Source organism: Diceros bicornis, chromosome 27 (assembly GCF_020826845.1).
Source record: "Diceros bicornis minor isolate mBicDic1 chromosome 27, mDicBic1.mat.cur, whole genome shotgun sequence".
Lineage (NCBI taxonomy): Eukaryota > Metazoa > Chordata > Mammalia > Perissodactyla > Rhinocerotidae > Diceros > Diceros bicornis.
In genome coordinates this window covers 45,824,619-45,846,105 of record NC_080766.1, presented here as the reverse complement: position 1 = coordinate 45,846,105, position 21,487 = coordinate 45,824,619, and the positions used below count along the sequence as shown (strand labels likewise).

General features: G+C 45.6%; 1 protein-coding gene across 7 annotated transcripts in view; it reads right to left on the bottom strand.

The window, feature by feature from the left end:
* Positions 1 to 10,538, bottom strand: part of DIP2A (disco interacting protein 2 homolog A) — a 126,481-nt gene extending 115,943 nt beyond the window's left edge. For 6 of the 7 annotated variants that reach the window (XM_058523340.1, XM_058523341.1, XM_058523342.1 and 3 more), the window contains exon 1: positions 10,283 to 10,538. In XM_058523340.1, coding sequence (XP_058379323.1) covers positions 10,283 to 10,373 — 91 coding nt within the window. In that variant the 5' untranslated portion in view covers positions 10,374 to 10,538. Of the gene's footprint in view, positions 1 to 1,473; positions 1,716 to 10,282 lie in introns of all 7 variants that reach the window. The other variant, XM_058523346.1, reaches the window with a different exon arrangement.
* Between the last annotated feature and the right edge of the window lie 10,949 nt (positions 10,539 to 21,487).

Sequence of the window (21,487 nt, the reverse complement as noted above, 5' to 3'; positions counted from 1 at the left end):
TAGTCCATGTAGACTGAAGGAACAGGATTTCTATTCCTTCCTTCAAGCTGAACAACACAAAGCCAGTCTGAAAGGAAACCTCTGCATGATTATTGTCCCCAGCGATTATCTGAGGTGCCGCCTCAAGAATCCAGGAAATCTTAAAACAGAGGACACTCATGTCCTGTGTGAAACAGGGATGGGTGCATCACTTCAAGCAATTCTTTATCAATAAACAACAGACGTAACAATTTTTAGGTGTTGTGTCTTTCACTAACTATACAGGTTTTCTTTGCCGAGTAGTATGTAACTTCCTAGTCTTTTTAATACACAAATACAATACCAGAAATGGTAGATAATTTAAGGGTATAAAGATTGATCGACAAGGATTAGATTAGTCTTACTCAGAAGCAAGCTCATTACCAAGAAAATGCTACAGCAAGAATTAGTTTTAAAAGACTAACTGGCAAAGCAGAATAAAGTAAGTTTTCCCATTAACTTAACCCTATATCACATAAAGTGACCAAATACTTTGTATGAATTCATTTTTATACTAAATAAAGGTTGTATGTCACATAAAGGAAAAGAACACATTAAAAGATGATATAAAAAATGTTTTTTCAAAAATTACAACTCTTTAGTACTTTTCAACAAAAAAGATAGAACATTCATCCTAGACCCTGATGATGAGAGAAAGGCCACAGCAACAACACATCAGTGAACACTCACTAAAGGTACACCACATGAGGTGTGCGTGCCGGGCATGGACTGTGGGGGTGACTCCACTTCCCCAGGCTCATATTTCCATGAGGACACTTCATCAGGCAGAGACTCTACACTCTAGCAGACCAGTACCCCCAGCCCTGAGTCTCTTTTCAAACTTCTAAGTCCTGGATATATATTTACCCCACTTTGTGAGACTGAAGGTCAAAGGAGAGATGGGAACTAAACGACCAGTAGACGCTGCCTCAGAGGGCATGACTCTGACCCACACACCCCACACACCTCGGCTGAGGGCCTGCCCCTGGAGAGGAGGGCCAGGTGGCTCTCCTTCAAGAAGGGTGCCCTTGAGACAAAACACTGCTTCCACCCTGCCAACAAGTGCCTTGTGTGAGAAATCAAGGTGGTTTACAGCAGCCAGCTGGGCAGCCAAGGAAGGGGCCCACGGCCAGCACTGAGCAGGATGGCAATGCCGCTCTCTTTAGGGTCCTTATGACTACTGAGAAGGGGAGACAAACACGAGACAGGATTCTCTGAAAGTACCTCCTTATAAGTGCTCCTAAAGAACAGTAGGTGGTGCTGTAAGTGACATGAGGGAGACCCAGCCAAGCTGCGGTGGGGGGGCGGGGGTTGGTGGTCACTTTTTCAGTACCACTTCAATAGAAATAGCTTTACAATTAGCAGTCAGGAGTCAAGTTAGGCCTCAAATGCCTAATAAACTAACAAGGAAAGTGATATAGCATTAGGATAGCAAATTTGTGATGTTCATGGTACCTGTTACTCCATGAAGCATTAAATAAACATTCACTGGACACAGCAGTGAATGCATTCTTCAAAGTCATCCCGAGGGCCGGCCCCGTGGCTTAGCGGTTAAGTGCGTGAGCTCTGCTGCTGGCGGCCCGGGTTCGGATCCCGGGCGCGCACCGACGCACCACTTCTCTGGCCATGCTGAGGTCGCGTCCCACATGCAGCGACTGGCAGGATGTGCAGCTATGACATGCAACTATCTACTGGGGCTTTGGGGAAAAGAATAAATAAATAAAAATTATAAAAAAAAAAAAAAAAAACAAAGTCATCCCAAAACAGTGAAATGATCCAGCTGACTAGCTGGCATCACCATCGTCGCTCATCACCTCACTCTATGTCTCCAGCCTTGTCCTATTCAACCAATCTCATTATGGGGACAGAGACCCTGTCAGGTGATGGCTTTCCTCCACAGAATAAACGCCGATCCTGGGGAGGCATGTAGGGCCCTATGGGATCTCCCCCACTCCCCGCTGTGTCCCCTCTGCTCCACACATACGGACCTCTATGGGGCTCCTTGTATAGAACAGGTCCTCATCTGCCTTGGGGCCTCTCCACCTGCAGAGCCCTCTATACAGACAAATCTCCCAGAAATCTATAGTTTCTCATCTTGACTCAATTGCCCCTCCTCAGAGAGGACTTACTTGTCCATCCTAGTGAAAACTGCAGCTTCCTCATCCCAAATATACAAATGCATGCTCCCTATCCCTCTTCCTTATTTTTCTCAACTGTGATATGTATATCACAATCTAATATTACATATATTTTTATTGATATTATGATCTTCTTATCCCACTAGAATGCATGTCTGTGAGAGTAGAAATTTCTATCTTGCATACTGCTATAATTCCTCAACACATATTTGAAAGCGATGATGAATGAAATGTCCATCTCCAGCTTGAACCTTTCCCCTGAAGTCCAGACTTGCATATCATATTGCAGACTCAACATCCCCACATGGCTCCCTCACACACATGTCGCACAGTTAACGTGTTTAGATGAGTTCTTCCTTGAATAAACGAACTACTACATTTTCCCTCAAATCCAGTCATTTCCTTCCCCCTCCTCTCACCATTGTATATGCAGCATCTCAAACCTAAAACCTAGTATTCAATTCTTGATTCCCCGCTGACTTCCCCCCAAAGCATCCAGGCCATCAGCAAATCCCCTCAGTTCCACCTTCAGAATGAACCTCAGATCCCATCACTTCTCACCTCCCACCACAGCCACTGCCCTAGATCCAAGCTACCATTTCTCACGCAGCAGCCCCTGCCTCCTCAATTGTCTCTCTCTGGATTCACTCTTGCCTCCCTCCAACCCATTCTTGACACAACAACTAGTGAGTCTTTAAGGACATAAATGGTCAAAGCAGCAAAACTCCAGTGGCTCCTCATCACACTTAGAAAGAAACCAAAGATCCACCAGGCTCGGCCCAGCCTCAGGCTGCCTTCCTGGCCTGTCTCCTACAGCACACCCACCCTCTCATCACATGACTCACCAGGCTCATTCTTCCTGTGGCCATGGCCCAACTAAACCATCTGCTTGGGATGCTCTCTCCCCAGCCACACGGACGGCTCCTCTTGTCACTCAATTCGCCTGCCCAGAGGTATTTTCTGACCACCAGTCTAAAGTCACCCCTCCGAGTCCCAACTTCCCCCCTCTACCAGTTGTTAAAAGAAGGCACATGGATAGAGCAAACGGTGCCTTTCTTTACAGCAGAGTCTGGAAGTGTACACAACAGGTCAGTGGACACGGACAACACACCAGCCGGCTCTGGTACCTGGGACACAGAGGAGAGCAAGGCAGGCTTGGCCCCTGCTCTCATGAAGTGTCACAATGGAGAACTAAACCAGAGTCTGCCACAGGCACAGGCAAGGGTCCTGAGAAGAGCGAATAATTCAATTCAATACGTGTTGACCAACAACTATGTGCCAGATACAACCTCAAAGAATAGACCATCGATAAGGGAGACAGATACTTTAACCAACACCACCAGATAAACCAGCCCTTCCAACATGGGTCTAAACCAGCGACCCCATAAGGCAGTTCAGGGTCTCTGAGAAGTAGATGCTATGACAAGATTAGACATGCAAGAGATTTATGTGGGAAAACCCCTGTGAGGGAAAATGAGGAGGGAGCCAGAGGAGGCTGGAGAGCTGTCAGATGTGATGCAGGTGGATCCTTGAGGAAGTGAGAGGAAAAAAGGGCGGGTTGGGCAGAAAAAGCCTTAGACTCCACGCAGCTCTAAGAAAGTTTCAGGCCAATGTGGAGTCCTTGAGTCCCCATCAGGAATCACAGCCTCCCAGGAATGAGCCTGCTTTTGTATTCCTACAATGGGAAGTGTGGCCTCAGCGTGAAGGCAGTGTGGACCCCAAGCCCAGCAGGTGAGGCCATAGGTGGATCATGGCCACCACAGAGCCTGGAACAACCTGCTAGATTAGACTCGAGTCTGCAAGCTTTACAGCAGGGGGGTCTCTCCAGCTCAAGCTGGGACTCCAGAGCACACTCAGCCTCACTTTTTTCTTCCTGGTAGTTTAGAGCAACAAAGACCACATCCTGGTTCAATGGCTCCCTGAGGTACAGGTCTGTCCTGCTGATGGCTCCACTGAATTTGAAAAACTGTTATCAAAAAGCTAAGTATTCAACCAATTACAGAGGATTCTTGATTTAAAACTGAAAACACTATGTGTAGTTTTCACTCTTTTATTAATTCAACAAACATTCACTAAAATGTACTAATTGTTGAGGACATAAAGATGAACAGATCAAAACTTCCTCTTGAAGTGCTCCCTGCGAAGTGGCAAAGAAAAGACAAGCAAATAAATACAATATTGTGATAAACCCTACTAGAGTGATACAATGAGTGCTAAAGGGACACAGAACAGCAAGCATCTGATGGGGGGGTGGGGGTGGGTTCCTAGAGGAAGGCAGAGTTTCAAACAGAAAGCAAAGTTTAAACAAGTCTTTTTTTTTTTTTTAATTTATTTTTTCCCCCAAAGCCCCAGTAGATAGTTGTATGTCATAGCTGCACAGTCTTCTAGTTGCTGTATGTGGCATGCGGCCTCAGCATGGCCGGAGAAGCGGTGCCTCGGTGTGCGCTCGGGATCCGAACCCGGGCCACCAGCAGCGGAGTGCCTGTACTTAACCGCTAAGCCACGGGGCTGGCCCTAAACAAGTCTTAAAGGCAGGAATTCAACAGGTACAGAATAGTTGGCAATGGACAGTATATGCAACGTTTTAGGATATTAAAGTTGAAATCACAGTATTAATATTCTTTTAAAAACTTATAAATTAAAATTCTGTAAAGAGACAACTGCACTAGGATGATACACTATGAAAAGAAAGAACTCTAAAGGGAATATTCCTGAATCATGAATAACAGATTTTGCTGAAGTGGCACACAACCAACAGTATAATTTTTAAATTATAACGATATATTTTAAAGTTATAACTATAACATTTTAAATTATAATATTATAAATTGAAACATCTGATTGTCCTTACATATATAAAGAAATCCTTATTATACCAGGCATTAGTTAAAAAATATATTATAAAAAGTATAAATAAATACACGATGACATCTAGATATTTCCTTAAAAGTTTTGTTAGAGTCTCATGGACTAGCAGTTCTCAAAGGTTTTAGACTCAGGACTCCCTTACACTCTTAAAAATTACTGAGGACCCCGAAGAGCTTTTGTTTGTGTGGGTTATACCTATCAATGTTTACCATATTAGAAATTAAAACTGTGAAACTTTAAAAATATTTAATTCACTTAAATTTTTTATAATAAACCTATCATGTTAACATAAATAATATTTTTTATAAAAAAATAATAGATTCATGAAGCCAAAAACATTTAGTGAGTACAGGAATTGTTTTACTTTTACAAGTTTCTTTAATATCTGGCTTCACAGAAGACAAGTGGATTCTCACATCTGCTTCAGCATTCAATCTGCTGCAATATGTGGCTTTGGTTAAGTCTATGAAGCAAATTTAGTCTCTCACAGACATGTGTTGGAAAAGGGAGGAGTATTTCAGTAGTCTTTTCAGATTATTGTGGACATTCTTCTTTGATACCACATCAAAACTAGGCAAGTGTTAGTTACTTAAAGAATAATTGCTATGTAGAATCTAAAACGATATCAATGAATTTTTCGTACTATTACATTACAATCCAGTCTATCTTTTGAATGGATCTTTTACCCATGCATGAATTTGTAATATGATGCATTGATCATTTAGAAAATACTGATTCATAGACTCATGCAGATCTACCAAATGTTGACACATTTCATTATATAACACCAAAAACCCACATTCATTAATATTGCCACTGATCTCATCAAAAAAAGTCTTTAAGTACTGGGAAGCTGTCAAGCTCATGGTAGCAGATAAGTTTTTTTAAATTTAAATTTTTGTTTGAAAGCACAAATATTATTATTGGCCATAAATTCTGACAGTTCTCAGAAAATGTCTATCAAATACCCAAGTCTGAATAATTATAGCTTCTCTGTCGCCCATTTTTTCAAGTAAAAATGGCATTCCACAACAAAAGCGGCTAGCTCATTTTGCAACTCATACTGCACAACTGCTGCTCCTCAAAACAGGCCCTTACCTCTTTGTGCAGAAGTGCTTTATGTGCACTTCCCATTTCCTCAAGTAGACTATTAAAAAAACGAGTACTGAAGAATCGAGATTTCAGAAAATTAATTTTTACTGCTGCATCAAGGAAGGATATGTTTAAGTGAAAGTGGCACTTTGTTTTTACTGCAAGTGAGGAAGTGGTGGAGAACGCAAGGACTGTTAGTTTGACCAGGGGCCCTTGCCTCGATTTGCACTAAAGCACCAGCAGTCTTACCCAGCACTGCTTTTGCACCATCAGTGCAAACACCAGGAAAACAGAAACGACAGCTTAGTATTATCATAAAAACAGTCTTCCCTCATAGGCCCACAGAAAGGGTCTCAGAGACCCCCAGAGTCTGTGAACCACGGTTTGGGAATGACTGCAAGATTACTTCTGGAAGGAAACCCAGGAAATGGATACCAGAGCCCACCTCTGGGGAGAGGTGGGGGGTTAGGATTGAGGCTCACTTCACCCCACATTTCCTTCGAACTGTTTCATTTCTCTGCCATGTGTATCTGCATTATCTTTTAATACAACATTATGCAAAGTCTTATGATCAACGAAGAAACAGAGCTAAACCTAACCTTTGTCAGCTGAAACATTAGCTAGCACCCAGTGGGCACTCAATAATTACTGAATGAATATATACAGTAACAATGCAAAAAACAAAAAGTAGCAACAACTCCAAAAGATGGGGCAAGTGTGATGAGAACAGCAAGAAAGTAGCCACATCAGAGATGATCGGGAAAGGATCAAAACAAGAAGGCATTTGGGCTGGGCTTTGACAGGTAAATAGACTTTGGACATGAGAACTTTAACATACCACAAAATCTTTAGGAAGTACAACAAATGTCTACTGATGTGAAGGCAATGTCAGACTGTCATTTTGAAAACTAAGAATTATACCACAAATTTTAGAAATTAAAGACTTTTAAAGAGGAAAAAAGCTTTGTGAAGAAGTCCCTTCCTCTACACCCACAAACAGAGCTTCTCCCCTATTCCATCCAGGATGAGGCCCCTGCTTTATCAGAATGCACAAAAACAAGAAACAGACTACAGTTAAAGCTACAGAATAGACCTATTATCCAGAATAAAGAAACAGGAGTGGGACAAATGTAGCCTATTGTGTAGGAATTTCCTCTCTAAGCCACTGCAGGTCACTAAGACGAAGGACAAACCTTACACCATCATCCACATTTTAAAGTGGTTCAGCAGAATAGCCCCAAGATACTGTTCAGTACCAAAACCAGTTGTGAGGCATATCAAAGGTAATGTGATACAATACTAGACAAAGCACACGTGTTTGGGAATTAATTCTTTTATTAAAAATCAAGGTTATACCTCTAATAACCTCATTTTCAACCATGGACATTCTGATACACTTTGAGGAGCCATAGGTGTGAATTCTTCTAAGTGTGTTCATGGTGGGGGGAGTCTAAGAAAAGCGTGCTCCTCATCTTAATTTGAAGGGAGATCCTAAATCAAAGAGGACAAAACGGCCAGGAAATTTAGAGAGCAAGATCACAGCTGTGCCTTATTTCCCTTTTGGGAATCCATAACAGAAAGTAATAAGCAAACCTGCTCTCTGGGAAGAAATCAGTGCCTTCTAAGACCACAACTTTCCCTGAGGGCCAATCCCAATTACAACGGGAGAATCCAGCGAGGATGCTGAAGACCACCACCACATGTGAGTTATGAATAAAGGCCAGGCATACTTGCAACTAATTACTGCTTGTGTATAGGCTGAGGGGAAGTCATGCAGGATTTTCCAGATTATCCAGGTATCTATCACTCACTAACAGTCTCCACACAGACAGCATTTTGTCTGTTATTTCTTCTTCCCTCCAACCTGCCCAGCAGTGTCGACTCTAAGTTGTAAGCAATTTCTCATTTGGACAAATGTGAGTGCTGTGAAGTCATCCTATTTTGACATTACTTTATTCTGAATTATAAGTTTATCTCCCCCCCAAATGTAGGGGGAGAAAGCACGGGACAAAGAGGAGTCCACTTTCTATTTCTACTTGATCAAAATACAAAAATAATAATGACAGTGAAACTAACTTCAGTTGCTTTAGGACTGTGTTTCATTAATAATACCTTCCTTTAATTATATAAATAAAATACCTTACCAGTTTCAACACACTTTCACATATACCCTCTGACTGAATCTTCACAAGAACTGTGGACGTTAGTAAGGCTGGTGTTCATCTTCTTTTACAGCTGACCAAACCCAACTTCAGAGATGTTATAATTCAGTGGGGATTCATGGACAGTGGAGATTCATGGACACTTACCAGATGCTAGCCACTGTGTGAAGATGTCAAAACTCTACCTAAGACACAGTCCCTATCAAAAAGCATCTCCAAGTCCAATGGGGAGGCCTCGTGTCAACAACAATCACAACACAAACTGAAGAAGCCGGCATCAAAGGTGTGCAAGTACCCTGGGAGGAGGGCCAAGCATGACTGTGCCTGAGTAATCACTGACCTATTTGGGCCAAAAGAATGGTGTCAGGCCAGTCTAGGAGCTGGGACAGAAGCCAGGGCTCCTGCCTCCTTGGCTGCCGCTGCACTCTGCTGTCCCTTCCCTTTAACATTTTGTTCATCCTCTTCCTCAACTTAAGCTACATTTCCAGGTTCCTCTCCACTTCCATGTAATTTTATATTTTATCTATATATCCCCTACATATGTCTAAAATGACAACAGCATAAATGGATTCAATGGATAAAAAGCATTTCTTTCACTGAAGTACTTGTCTTCATGCACGTTGTCGTATAAATTACGAAGTTCTTGGAGGAAAGGATCTAATCTTATCTAACAGTCAACCAGAAAGCACTCAAACACAAACACAAAACAAGGAATTGAGAGAATAAAAAATCCACTGGAGCAGAAATTAGGTGCAATCTGCAAAAACATATTTCAAATGTGTAAAATCTAAACCGCATCTACATGATTTTCCCTGGATGAAGCACTATAACAAATTCAGGACAGTAGTTCCTGTCAGAACCACTCCTAACTTGAGTTTTTCAATCTTCCCAAGAGCATCTAGTCACCAAGAATTCTCAAATCCACCCATTTCTTATTATACTTCCACTAATAAACTGTGCTACATATCACAGAACTTTTAAAAATTCGAATGTTGAATTCAAAACACTTGTAAGTAGATGTCGTCGTATCTGTAGAACAAAGATAACAACAGCACCTACCTCCCTAACGTTGGTGAGAATTAAATGAGTTAGTACAAGCCTGTACATATTTATTAGTTGGTTGTTTCAAGAATTCACTACCCCAACCTGAGCCAAACATATCAACCTGAAACATAAAATAAGAACAATAAGACTATGAAAAAACAGATTCTAAAAGATGAAAATGCATTTAAGTACACACGCCTCCGGGAGAGAGAACATCTAGACGGGGAAAGTCACCCACCACCTCTAAAGCTGAATTACTCCAGTCTATTTTTAACAAACATACATTTATGGAACATATTTTTTTTAATTTTTAAAAATTCCGTAAAAGCGGCTAACAATTTCCTTCTAAGTGTTAAGTGCTTTGCATATGTTAAGGTATTTTAGCCTTATCACAAACCGGAGAGGCAGCTGCTGTTATAACCCCGTTTTACAGGGGAGGAAACTGAGGCACACAGGGCTAAGGCTGGGCTCACAGGTGCACACCACATAGCACTCTTGTGAAGACTTGCAGCCTTGGGCTCGGACATTCACTGCTTACTGCTTGAACAAAAATAGTCATTCCTATCAAGATTTACGCGCCTCAGGCCAAACCATCCAGTCAAAGGGCAAAGCGCAGGGTCCCACCGGGCGCCCAAAGGCCAAAGGGTCAGGGATCCCGCCACGAGACGCCAGGCAGGGGCCTGTGGGTCCCGGGTGCGAGGAGCATGACGGGGGTCTCAGATGTAAAGGGACCTGGCAAGGTCCCGGCTGAGGAGGTGGGAGAGGGGTCTCCAGATCGCCAAGTGAGGGCGGAGGCCCGGGTCCGGAGGCGAGGGCCAAGCAGGGGTCCGGGTCGAGGGCCATGCGGGGGTCCAGGTCCGGGGCGAGGGCCGCGCGGGGGTTCGGGGTCAGGGCCGCGCGGGGGTCCGGGTCCGGGGCGAGGGCCGCGCGGGGGTCCGGGTCCGGGTTCGGGCCGCTCACCTTCCGACAGCTCCAGCTCCAGCTCGGCCAGGCTCTCCCGCACCTCGGCAGGCAGCGGCACCGCCTCCAGCGGGCACTCGCGGTCGGCCATGGCCCGCTCTGGCCGCGCCCCGCGGACAGCCAGGCCGGCTCGCGCCCGGGTGTGGCCGTTGCCGGCGCACGAATCGGGGTCCGGCTGGGCGGCGGCTACCTCGCTCCCCTCAGCCGGGCAACCCGCATCTGCCCGGCGGGAGCGCAGGCGGCAGGGAAGGGGCGCGGCCCGAGCGGCTCCGCACCGGCGCGGGTACGAGCACGAGCGCGGGCACGAGCGCCCGGCCAGCCCTAGACGGAGCGCGCGTGCGCAGCAGGACGGGCGGGAGGGGAACGCGCAGGCGCGGCGGGTTGCAGGCTGGGCTGGGAGCCCACGGCCCGCCCAGCAACACCAAATGCTCGCTCCCATTGGCCCTGAGGACGCGGCGAGGTCGCTCCGGGCTCCCATTGGGAGAGGCGGGAGAGCGTCACTCCCGGGAGGCTCTGCGCCGGGGGCCCGGATCGCCGCGTGGTCTGAACGCCCGATGGGCTGCTTCAGGTGTTGGGGTCTTGGGCCTCAGGCGGGGCCGCCCCCAGCGTTGGGGCCGCGGGTCTGAGGCGGGGCCGCCAAGCTGAGCTTTCGGCCTGGGCGGCGTGTGCCGCGGCGGCGAGCACAGCCACTTGGCCGGCCACCCGGCAGACCCCGCGCGGCAGCAGTGGGCACTGGTCTCGGTGCCGCACACTGACCCCGAGGCACTGCCGAGGGCTCTGACGTGGACGCTGAGGCATCCCCCCGCCGCGGGTGTGCTCGACACGCTCGGCTCTGCGGGTCTGGTGACTCTTGTCCACACACCTTCCTTCCCAACAGGGGCCCGCTTCACTCTTGAGGCTTTTCGCTGGTTCTCAGCAGCCTTGCCGGGACCCCCTCGGCACACTTTTAACGCCCTGGCTTTGCGTTCCTGCTGGCTGTTAAGATACCTACATGTACTGTGGTGTGGGCCAGGCGTTTTTTTAGGCCTGTGTGTGTGTTAACTTACTTGCTTTTCAAAACAGCCTTAGAAGGTATAGTATTGACCAGGAAGGAAGGAACTCCAGCAGCCATGTCAGACCACGAGGTGACCTTGGACAATGAGAGGACAGGCATAGGGGAACAAGACGTTTGGAGCCTGGGGGCGTGGTGGTGCTGAACTGAGACCCGCAGGAATCTCGAAGGAGCTTTTCCCCAAGTACCTATGGGGAAGTGTATCTGCGTGGTACAAGAGTGGACTGTAGTGGACGTGAAGACGCACGTCCATCCACAGAGAGCCACCCTTCCTAAGGTCATATCCTTCCTGGGGCAGTCCACATCTGGTGACTGAATGAGGCGGGAGTATGAAGATCTGGCCATTGGGCCTGACAGTACACCCCTGATGAGCAGTACTTGCTCCAGAGCACACCTGACTGGCCAAAGCTTTGCTGGGGCTGTGTGCACTTCTACTTCTCTGCCGAATCCTGCTTCCTTTCACAGTTGCTGGTACCAGATAAACATCTTGTACCCCAAACTCCATTGCAGCCTCTGCTTGTGGAGAAACCATCCTGCAACACTTGGTACCAGGAGTAGTCTGAGAAAGAGGTGACAAGATGGGGTTTGAAGCTGAATCACTCACCACTGTGGTGGGTGGAGCACTCACAGCCTCTGGCACAAAGTGGTGATCTAATTGTTAAATTTGCACCTGTGTTGAAGTAGGAGGGTGAACCAGTGAAGTGAAATGGAATACACTAGTGGGTGATACATTAGACCTTTTACATATAATAGCTATAAGGAAGGATAATGGAAATTTATATACTCTGTGCTTCCTGAAGACCCGGCAGATGATTATATTCCACATAGAGGCACAAATAACAAACGTCCAAAGAGGGTGATGAAAGAGGCACTGATGGAGCAGAAATGTTCAGTGATGGCTCACCTCTGTAGGCAAGAGCTGACAGTAGGAAGGCTGCACCAGAACTTGGCTGGGTGCAAAGGACATTATAGGACCCTAAAACAAGAGGCAGCACTTAACCAACAGAAGTCAGAGTATAGCAATTATAATGGCAGCAAGATCTGAATGGTAGCCAAGGGAGACTGACCTACAGAGTCACAGAAACGGTTACTAAAACATGGCATCCCTGGAAGCAAAATAAATGGGCAGCTGAGGATACTACCAGCAGAAAAACGTCAAGGATGGATGACTAGGAAAATCAAGATGGTTGCCCCCCCCCAAAAAATCACCAGTTTCTGGACTTGAGCCACTTTTCAGACATGAAACACATTTACTGAAGAGGTGGCCAGTACTGAGAAGGACCCTGCAATATACCACAGATACACACAGAATTGAATCCGTGGGGCCGGCCCCGTGGCTTAGCAGTTAAGTGCGCGTGTTCCGCTACTAGCAGTCCGGATTCGGATCCCGGCCGCACACCAAAGCACCGCTTGTCCGGCCATGTTGTGGCGGCGTCCCACGTACAGCAACTGGGGGATGTGCAACTATGACATACAACTGTCTACTGGGGCTTTAGGGAGAAAAAGGTAAAAAAAAAAAAAAAAGGAGAAAGATTGGCAATAGATGTTAGCTCAGGGCCAGTCTTCCTCAGCAAAAAGAGGAGGATTGGCATGGATGTTAGCTCAGGGCTGATCTTCCTCACAAAAAAAGAGAATTGAATCCTTAAGTCCTTTTCCAAAGGGTCCAATAGCCATTTCCTTTGATAACTACACTCTGGGGAAAAGTTTCCAAACATTTTGAAAACTGATGCACACAGGGTCTGAATTGACTGATACCTAGATAGCTGGATCATAATCATCGCACCTTTGTTAGAGTGGCTGCATATGGTGGCCAGGTAATGAGTCTTGCTCAGGGTCCAGCTTACAGTAAGTCCATTGGGTTTTGGGTTAGAGCTATCACAATAGGAAAGGCCAAGTGGAAACCTCTGAAACTGCCTCATCCCTATCAAGATCATAAAACAATATCACATCCAGAGGTGGGAAGGGCAGCGATTGGCATCCCTTTTAAGGATCTAAAGAATACAGAGTGGTGGTACTCAAAATCTGTAATTCACCAGCATGACTCCTGTGGAAATCAGAAGGATCCTGGAAGATGACAGTACATTACAATAAAAAACCAAGTAGTAGCCCTGATAACATCCTCTGTACCAGATGTGCTAGGTGGCTATTGATTTGGTGAGTGGGTTCTTTTCTGTCCCTATCAGAAAAGAGGATCAGAAACATTTCACATTCACATAGAATGAAGATATAGTTTTGCATGGTGGTTATGTTACCTCTGTTGCCTTCTGTCGTAGTCCAAAGAGATCAGGACCACCTGGACATCCTGGAGACTATTATGTTGTTTCATTACATCAATAACATGTTGATCAGCCAGAAGAGCAAGAGGCGGAGAAGATGCTGGAGACCTTGATAAGACACAGGTGCTCCAGAGAGTGGGCAGTAAACTCTATGAAGATTCGGAGACCTACATCCATAACATTTTTAGGGGTCCAGTGGTCAGCGATGCCCTAGGGCATCCCTTCCAAAAGTAAAAGATAATTATTGCATCTTGCACCTTCAACCATTAGAAAGGATGATATTGTTGGGCCTCTTCAGGTTCTGAAAGCAGCATATTCCACACCTAGGAATACAGCTCTGGTCCAAATATTGGGTGATTTGGAGAACTGCCAGCTTTGAGAAGAGCCCAGAACAGGAATAGTTTCTGTAATAAGTCAAGGCTGTGATACAAATAGCTCTGCTGCCTGGGCCATATAATCTAGTAGGTGGTATTGGTGGTTATCGGTGGTGGGGAATAATGCAATGTGGAGTTTCTGGCACATCCCAGTAGATGATTCAGAATGCAGGACTCTTAGGTTCTGCCATGCCATTTGGAGCAAAAAATTATATGCCTTTGGGGGGAAAAATATCCTGGTGTGCTACTGTGCTCTGATAGAGATGGAACACCTGACCTTGGCACACCAAGTGACCATGCAGCTGAAACTGCCCATTATGAGGTTGGTTCTGTCAAACTCACCAAGTCATAAGGTCACTTGGGCCCATCTACAATCCCTCGTAAGATGGAAGTAGTACATTCAAGATTGAGTGTGAGAATAGACAGAGGTCACAAGTGAGTACAGAATAGGTTGCCCAGACTCACGTGGCATCCACTGCTGTTTTATCAGAGCCTTTCTGTCATTTCACATATATGACCATATGGGCAGCCTTTATGACCAGTTGACAGAGGAGGAAAAATCTTGAGCTTGGTTCATAGCTGGGTTGGCTTGGTATGTGAGTTCAAAATGAAAATGGACAGTAGCTACATCACAGTCTTACTCAGGGGTGGCCTAGAAAGATAGTAGTAAGGGCATATCCTCCCAACAAGCAGAGCTCCTAGTCATTCACATTTTTTGTGTAAAAACTGACCCAAAGTGAGAATATATATGGACTCATGGGCAGTATTGGATGACCTGGGTGACTGGTTAGGTGCCTGGAAGGAAAACAATTGGAAGTTGAGGACAAGGAAGCCAGTGGAGAAGCATGTGGGTAGATGTATTGGAATAAGCACATATGCACCAAGTGGGATGATCTTTGTATAAATATTAATACCCACCAGAGAGCATCCATGAAAGAAGTATTAAACAACCAAGTAGACAGAATGACTTGGCCAGTTGACAATAGGAAGCATCTCTCATTGGCACCCTCAATACTGGCATGATGGGCACAAGGACAAAGTGGCCAAGGTGGTGGAGTTTGAGACTATTCATGGGCCCAACAGTGTGGGCTCTCTGACCAAAGCTGATCTAGCTACTAGCTGCCATTGAATGTCTAACCTGCCAACAAAAGAGAACAATGCTGAGCTCCCAATATGGCTCCTTTCATCAAGAAGCTCAACCAGCCAGGTTTACTATATTGGAACTCTTCCATCCTGGAAGGGCCAGCAGTTCATTTTCACAGGAATAGGTTCATATTCCATATATAGGTTTGCCTTTCCTGCCCACAAGTGTCAGCTAGCAAGGGCTTCAGGAGTGTTTGTTCCACTGGCACAGGATCCCATATGGGATCATATCAAACAGAGGATTCACTTTATAGCAAATGAAATGCAAGAGTGCATTTTACACAGCAGAAAGTGCAGTGACCATGGGATTCACTGCCTCATAGAGCACTGGGACTGCCAGCTAAAGGCACAACTTAAGTGCCAGGTTGGAAGTAGTATTCTGCAAAGATGGAATGTCATTCAAGACCTTTATATGGCACTGTTTTCCCAATAGGAAGGATACATGAGGCTGAAACCCAAGGAGTGGAAACAGGAGTGGCCCCACTTACCATCACTCCTAAGTATCCACTGGGGAACTTTGTGCTTCCTGTCCTCCCAAGTTTACACTCTGCAGGGTTAGAGGCCCTGGTCCACAAAAGGGACACTCACCAGGGAACACACCAAATGTTCCATCGGATTGCAAACTATGGATGTCTGGGAACCTTGGGGTTATTGCATCTAGGAACCAGCAGGCAGAAGGAATCTTGGCAGTGGAGAAGGTAGGGCTGTTATTATGTTCATTACACAATGGGGAAGAATATGTGTGGAACCCAGATGTGGGTGTGTCTTGGTACTCCTTTGCTCAACTATGATTAAGAAACTGGAGAATCCAACTTGCACACATAGTGGAAGAGTCTCCCTCTTGATTCCCAGACCCCTGCAGTTTGGCTGTAAAGGAGGTAGCATGATAGATGTGCTACTGGTTTAAGGCATACACCAGTTTGAGACATTACCGCAAACTTGTAAGATGTGATTTCCAAGCTAGTGTTGAAAGAGAGCCTTCAGCTGTCCACTCCACTCTTTGGTCAAGGCATTGCTTCCAGCTGATGTGATACATGGCGTTGGTTCGTAAATTAGCCCCTGTACACGGAGTGCAAGAAGAAAGAGGCAGACCACTCTAGATTGGTAGGTGGCAGGTTGAATAAACAAGGGAACTTACAAGGTTTGTCTTGGGGAACCACAAGACGAGTAGATCTCCACACCTGGCCACCAGAATCTTAAAAGTTTATATAGAGGCCTTGACTGGGTTCAGTCATGTATACCATCCAGATAGTCTCAACAACACCTTACTCTCTCAAGGCTGTGTCCCTGGGGCAGCTTCTAAGGCGAGGAAGGCAAGCAGGACACACATTCCAAGGACGGGGAGGGGGTGAGGATCCTCTGATTGCCTGGGTCCAGCTCACAGTTCAACCGCCCTATTGATGACCTCCTTCAACACATGGTAAGACCAGTGAATTCTATGAGTATGAGCTCATTCCTGCACTTTTATTGCTTTAAAATATGCCTGCTGCTAAGAGGCAGTGTTGTAGAGAACTACGGCAATGGATAAGACATTCTATAAGTCCATGAATGGTGGTGTCAGCAGATGCAGTGCCAACAGGGAAGCCAAATTTATACCTGGAATGTGTCTATTCCTGGGAGGACAAATCACTGTCTCCTCTCTAATGGAAGGAACCAGGTCACCATATCAAGGTCTCAGCATTGGCTTCTGCCATTGGAAATTCAGGCACTCAGAAGTGGCAGAAGCCAGGGAAGCCTTGATGAGAGGAAGTCTACATTGCTGAACCAACGTTAAGTCTCCTTTCCTGACACTGTGGTCACTTTTTATGAGTTCATCCAGAAAGCACCATGTTGGCCAAAGAAAGAAGCTGAGTGATGTCCACAGACAAGTCACCTTGTCCACCTGATTACATTTCCACAGTGATGTCCTCTGGTAGGTGGAGGAGGTCTATTTACATACCTGTCCCATGGACTTCCTTGATACCACCCTTTGCAATCTTTCCTCTGTCAAGTTATTGACCAGATAGACAATTGATTACCCACTGCACATGAATGCTTATAGATCAGTAACTCAGGTCAGTCCTCTTTCCACATGAAGTGGTCCACCAGATGCACCACCCTATGTTTTGCCAACTGGAAATCTTCCAAAATCCACCCCTAAGCTGGATCGTACTGTAGCAACTGTCTACTTCTGGCTGATGCCACCATGCTATGCAGATCCATTTGCAGAACAAACCTATGATTTTTTTCTGTTCTGTCAACTGGTCGTAGGGAACTTCGCATGAGACCACAGATGTGGACTGAGGGGGAGATAGTAGAAAATTCAGCACCACAAGTTTGACCACTCACTTGGGTAATTTACTTATTATGCCTTCTGGATCTGTTCAGGCCCAGTTTTGTATATACTTGGTATGGACTGAATGTGTCCCCCCAAAGTCATATGTTGAAATCCTAACCCCCAATGTGATGGTATTAGAAGATGGGAGCTTTGGGAGGTAACTGGGGTTAGATGAGGTCATGAGGGTGGAGCCCTCATGAATGGGATTAATGCCCTTGTAAGAGTGCTATGCGAGCTTGCTTTCCCTCTCTGCTCTCTCCCATGTGAAGATACAGAAGTCAGCCACCTGCAACCCAGAAGAGCGCCCTCACCAGAACCCCACCATGCTGGCACTCTGCTCTTGGAGCTCCAGCCTCCAGAACTGTGAGAAATAAAATTTTGTTGTTTATAAGCCACCCAGTTTATGGTATTTTGTTATAGTAGCCCAACCTAAGACAATACTGTTTCCAGTTTTCAATGGAATGCTGCTGTTTACATCTACTTTTACGATTTATTGTATAGAGTATCTCCTCCCATAGCAGGCCTTGTACTTTTCTAGGCTATTTTGGGATCAAACTCTTGATATGGGTCCAGAAGCAATGGCATCTATCCCAGGTGCAAACATAAAAGGTTTATATCCAGGCTCCCTTATTGCTTTTTTCTCAAAATTCATTAGAAAAGGTGATCAGTTCAGTTTCAGCTGGCAGAGACAGCAGTATACCTTCATTATCTTATCTTAGGGTCTTTAATTGTTTAGACATGGTATCATTTTGATCCATCACATTAAAGACATTGTATTCATTGGTCCTAGTGAACAGAAGTAGTAAGTACCCTAGATGTCTTAGTAAGATACGTGCTGGACGGTGAGAGATAAATACCATGAAAAATCAGGGGCCTGCCACTTTGGCAAAGCTTCTAGGGGTCAAGCAGTCTACGGAATATCACAGTATCCCTTCTAAAGTGAAAGACAAGTGGCTACACCTTGCACTGCCTACAACTAAGAAAGGCACAAGGTTTGGCTTGTTTGGATTTTGGATACAACCATATTGGGTGTGCTGCTCCAGTCTATTGACTGAGGAAGCCATAGGCTGTTAGTTTCAAGAGAGACATGGACAATAAAAAACTACAGCTTTGATGCAAGCTGTTCTGCTACTCAGGCCTTATGACTTATAAGTTTCAACGATGCTTAAAGTGCCTTTGCAACTAAGGATGCCAAATGGTGCTCCACTATAAAGCCTCACTACAGCAGACCTCTAGGGTCTTGAAGCGAAGCTTTGCCTTCTGCTAACTCATTCTCCATTTGAGAAACCTTTGACTTACTCCTGGGTCTTGGCAGAGACCAAACTCCTGCCCATGGGATACCAAGCAATATGCCACTCAAACTGCCAATTGTGTATTGGGTGCTGGCTGATCACCAAGCTGTCAAGATAGGCAACTGCAGTAGTAACCATAAAGTAGTAGTAACCTATTATCACATGGAACTGCTATTTATGTCCGGTATAATAAAAAATATATATATTTGGTCTTTGCCCTTAGTTCCTGGCTCCTAAAACCCTTGGAGTTTCCTGAGTGACAGGACTCTCCTTCTGTTGTAACGAGCCCCTTTTGATCATACCTGAGTTTTTTGCTAATGAGATGACTCACGGTGCCACCTCTAGATAGCTTCAGGATGGGGGCTGGTTGCCAGAGGGAGATTGAGTTCAATCACATGGCAAATAATCATGACTACATCATGCAGCCTTGACAAAAACTCCTGAACAAGGTTTGGGGGATCATCCAGGTTGGTGAACACATTGATGTGCTAAGAGGGTAGCAGGCCCAGAGAGGGCACAGAAGCTCTGCACCCCTGCCCCCATACCTGACCTAGGCATCTCTTCCATTTGCCCATTCTTGAGTTATATTCTTTATAATAAACTAGTAATCGTAAGTATAGCACTTTCTTGAGTTCTGAGTCATTCTAGCAAATTACCAAACCTGAGGGGTTATGAAAACCCCTCAATTTGTAGTTGGCCAAGCAGAGTGTGGGTAGCCTGGGGACCTCACTTACGGCTGGTGTCTAAAGTAGGGGCAGTCTTGTGGGACTGAGTCCTTAACCTATGGGGTCTGTGCTAACTCCAGGTAGCATCAGAATTGAACTGAATTGTAGGACACTCAGTTGGTGTTGGAGAACTGGTGTTGAAAAATGACATGAGATGACTCAAGCAGGTCAAGTAGGCAAAAGTAAATTGCATGAAGAGGTGGCTCAGGTTCACATTAAATTTCTCCTGCTGAGCTGTCCCTATGCCTCTGTCCACCTATTCTGGATATGAATTTGCTTTTCCTCCCCCAAACTCACAAACAAGTAATTTGTGGACTTCCCAAATTACTCATCATCACTGCTTCTGACCTGAAAACTTCTCACAGCAAAAGTGTAGCACTAGGCTTAAGACCATGAATTCCCTAATGTTACCATAAACTCCCATCACCCAGAAGTAGCTTACCTAATGGGTGGTGGAAAGGCCGACCTACTGAAGACTCACTTACGGTGCCATTTCTGAACAGCCAGAATACATCAGCCTGGGAACCCAATGGGGGAAGACAGGAATGGCCCCTCTTATTGTTATGCCAGATAATGCCTGAAGGAATTTTTGCTTCCCATCCTACGACTTTGGGCTCTGCTGTCCCAAGAGAGGACTGCTTCCACCAGATATGACAACGGTACCATTGAACGAGCAGTTGAGACTGTCATCTGAACCAGCAAGCAGGGATAGGGGTTACCATTATTAGCTGGTGCAATGGACCCCAATTACCGGGGGGAAATTGGGTGGCTGGCACACAGTGAAGACAGGAAAATCTCTAATCTGTCTTCACTGGGCACCTCTTGGTACTTACTGCTTTCAGGTTCAACTGTAACAAAGAAGAAAAAAGGAAGTCCTCTAAAAAGAAGACTATTAAGGTCTCAAATCTTTCAGGAAGGGAAGTCAGGTCCCAACCAGCCAAGGTACTGGCTGAGGGCCAGAAAACAAGGACTAGGTGATAGAGGGAAGAGGTGATAAATATCAAATAGCGCCTCATGACTACTTATAGAGACCAGGACAGAGCATTTTTCACTTTAATGCATTCACTTCCCCATTTTGTATGATGTGCTGGGGTGCATTCCCTGTGCACAATAGTAAAGGGGCCGACCAGGACTGAAGAAGTCTGTGCATTATCTGGATGGTCTGCACTATTGAGCTATGACACCTCGTGGGCCTTGGACAGAAAATTAGAGCATCTTCTTCCTTATGAAGAACACTTGCCTTACATTGGGTAGGGGCATTAGATTATACTTCAGTCATTACATGTGGGTGCAAGGGTGAGACACAAACACTGAGCAGTCACAGCGGTGGACTGTGCTGGTCACCTGCTGCTGTGCTTCCAGACCAGGTCTCACCTGTCTGCCCTGCAAAGGGCAGGCCCCTCATCTAGCTCTCGTGAACAGAAGGCAGCAGGGCAAAGACAGGCATTTCTCTCCCTCTCACTTGCTGCAGGCAGCACCTCTGGCAGCTGACGCATCTCCTCTGTGGGGATGGCTCCTGCCAGAGAGGCCCTGTTCCTGAGTCCCAGTAGTAATTCCACTGACCCTCCAGCCCCAGAGTCACAGCAGCTTCTGGCTGTGGCTGTCTCTAGGTCGCCTCACCATGCTGCCTGTCTTAGCTCCTCCATCATCAGAGTCATCAAATCCTTGTACTAAATTCCCTTGCTTTGAAAACACAGGGTGGTTTCTGTTTCCCCACTTGGGCTCTAACACAGTGTCCTGTATTAGGTTAAGGCATCCTGGGCCAGATTTCAGTCGGTCCTGATGTATTTTTTCATCTTTTATTATGAAAATTTTTAAACCATAAATAACCATATACTCACTAACCAGATTAAATATTTTAAAAAGATTTTGCCATGTTTACTTAATCCATATACATGTGTGTTTTTTTTCCCTAAGAGAACCATTTCAAAGTAAGTTGCATATGTTATGGCTTCTACTCTTAAATAATTCAGCATACAACTCCTGAGAAGTATTCTCTTATATAAACATTATTACACCTAAGAAAA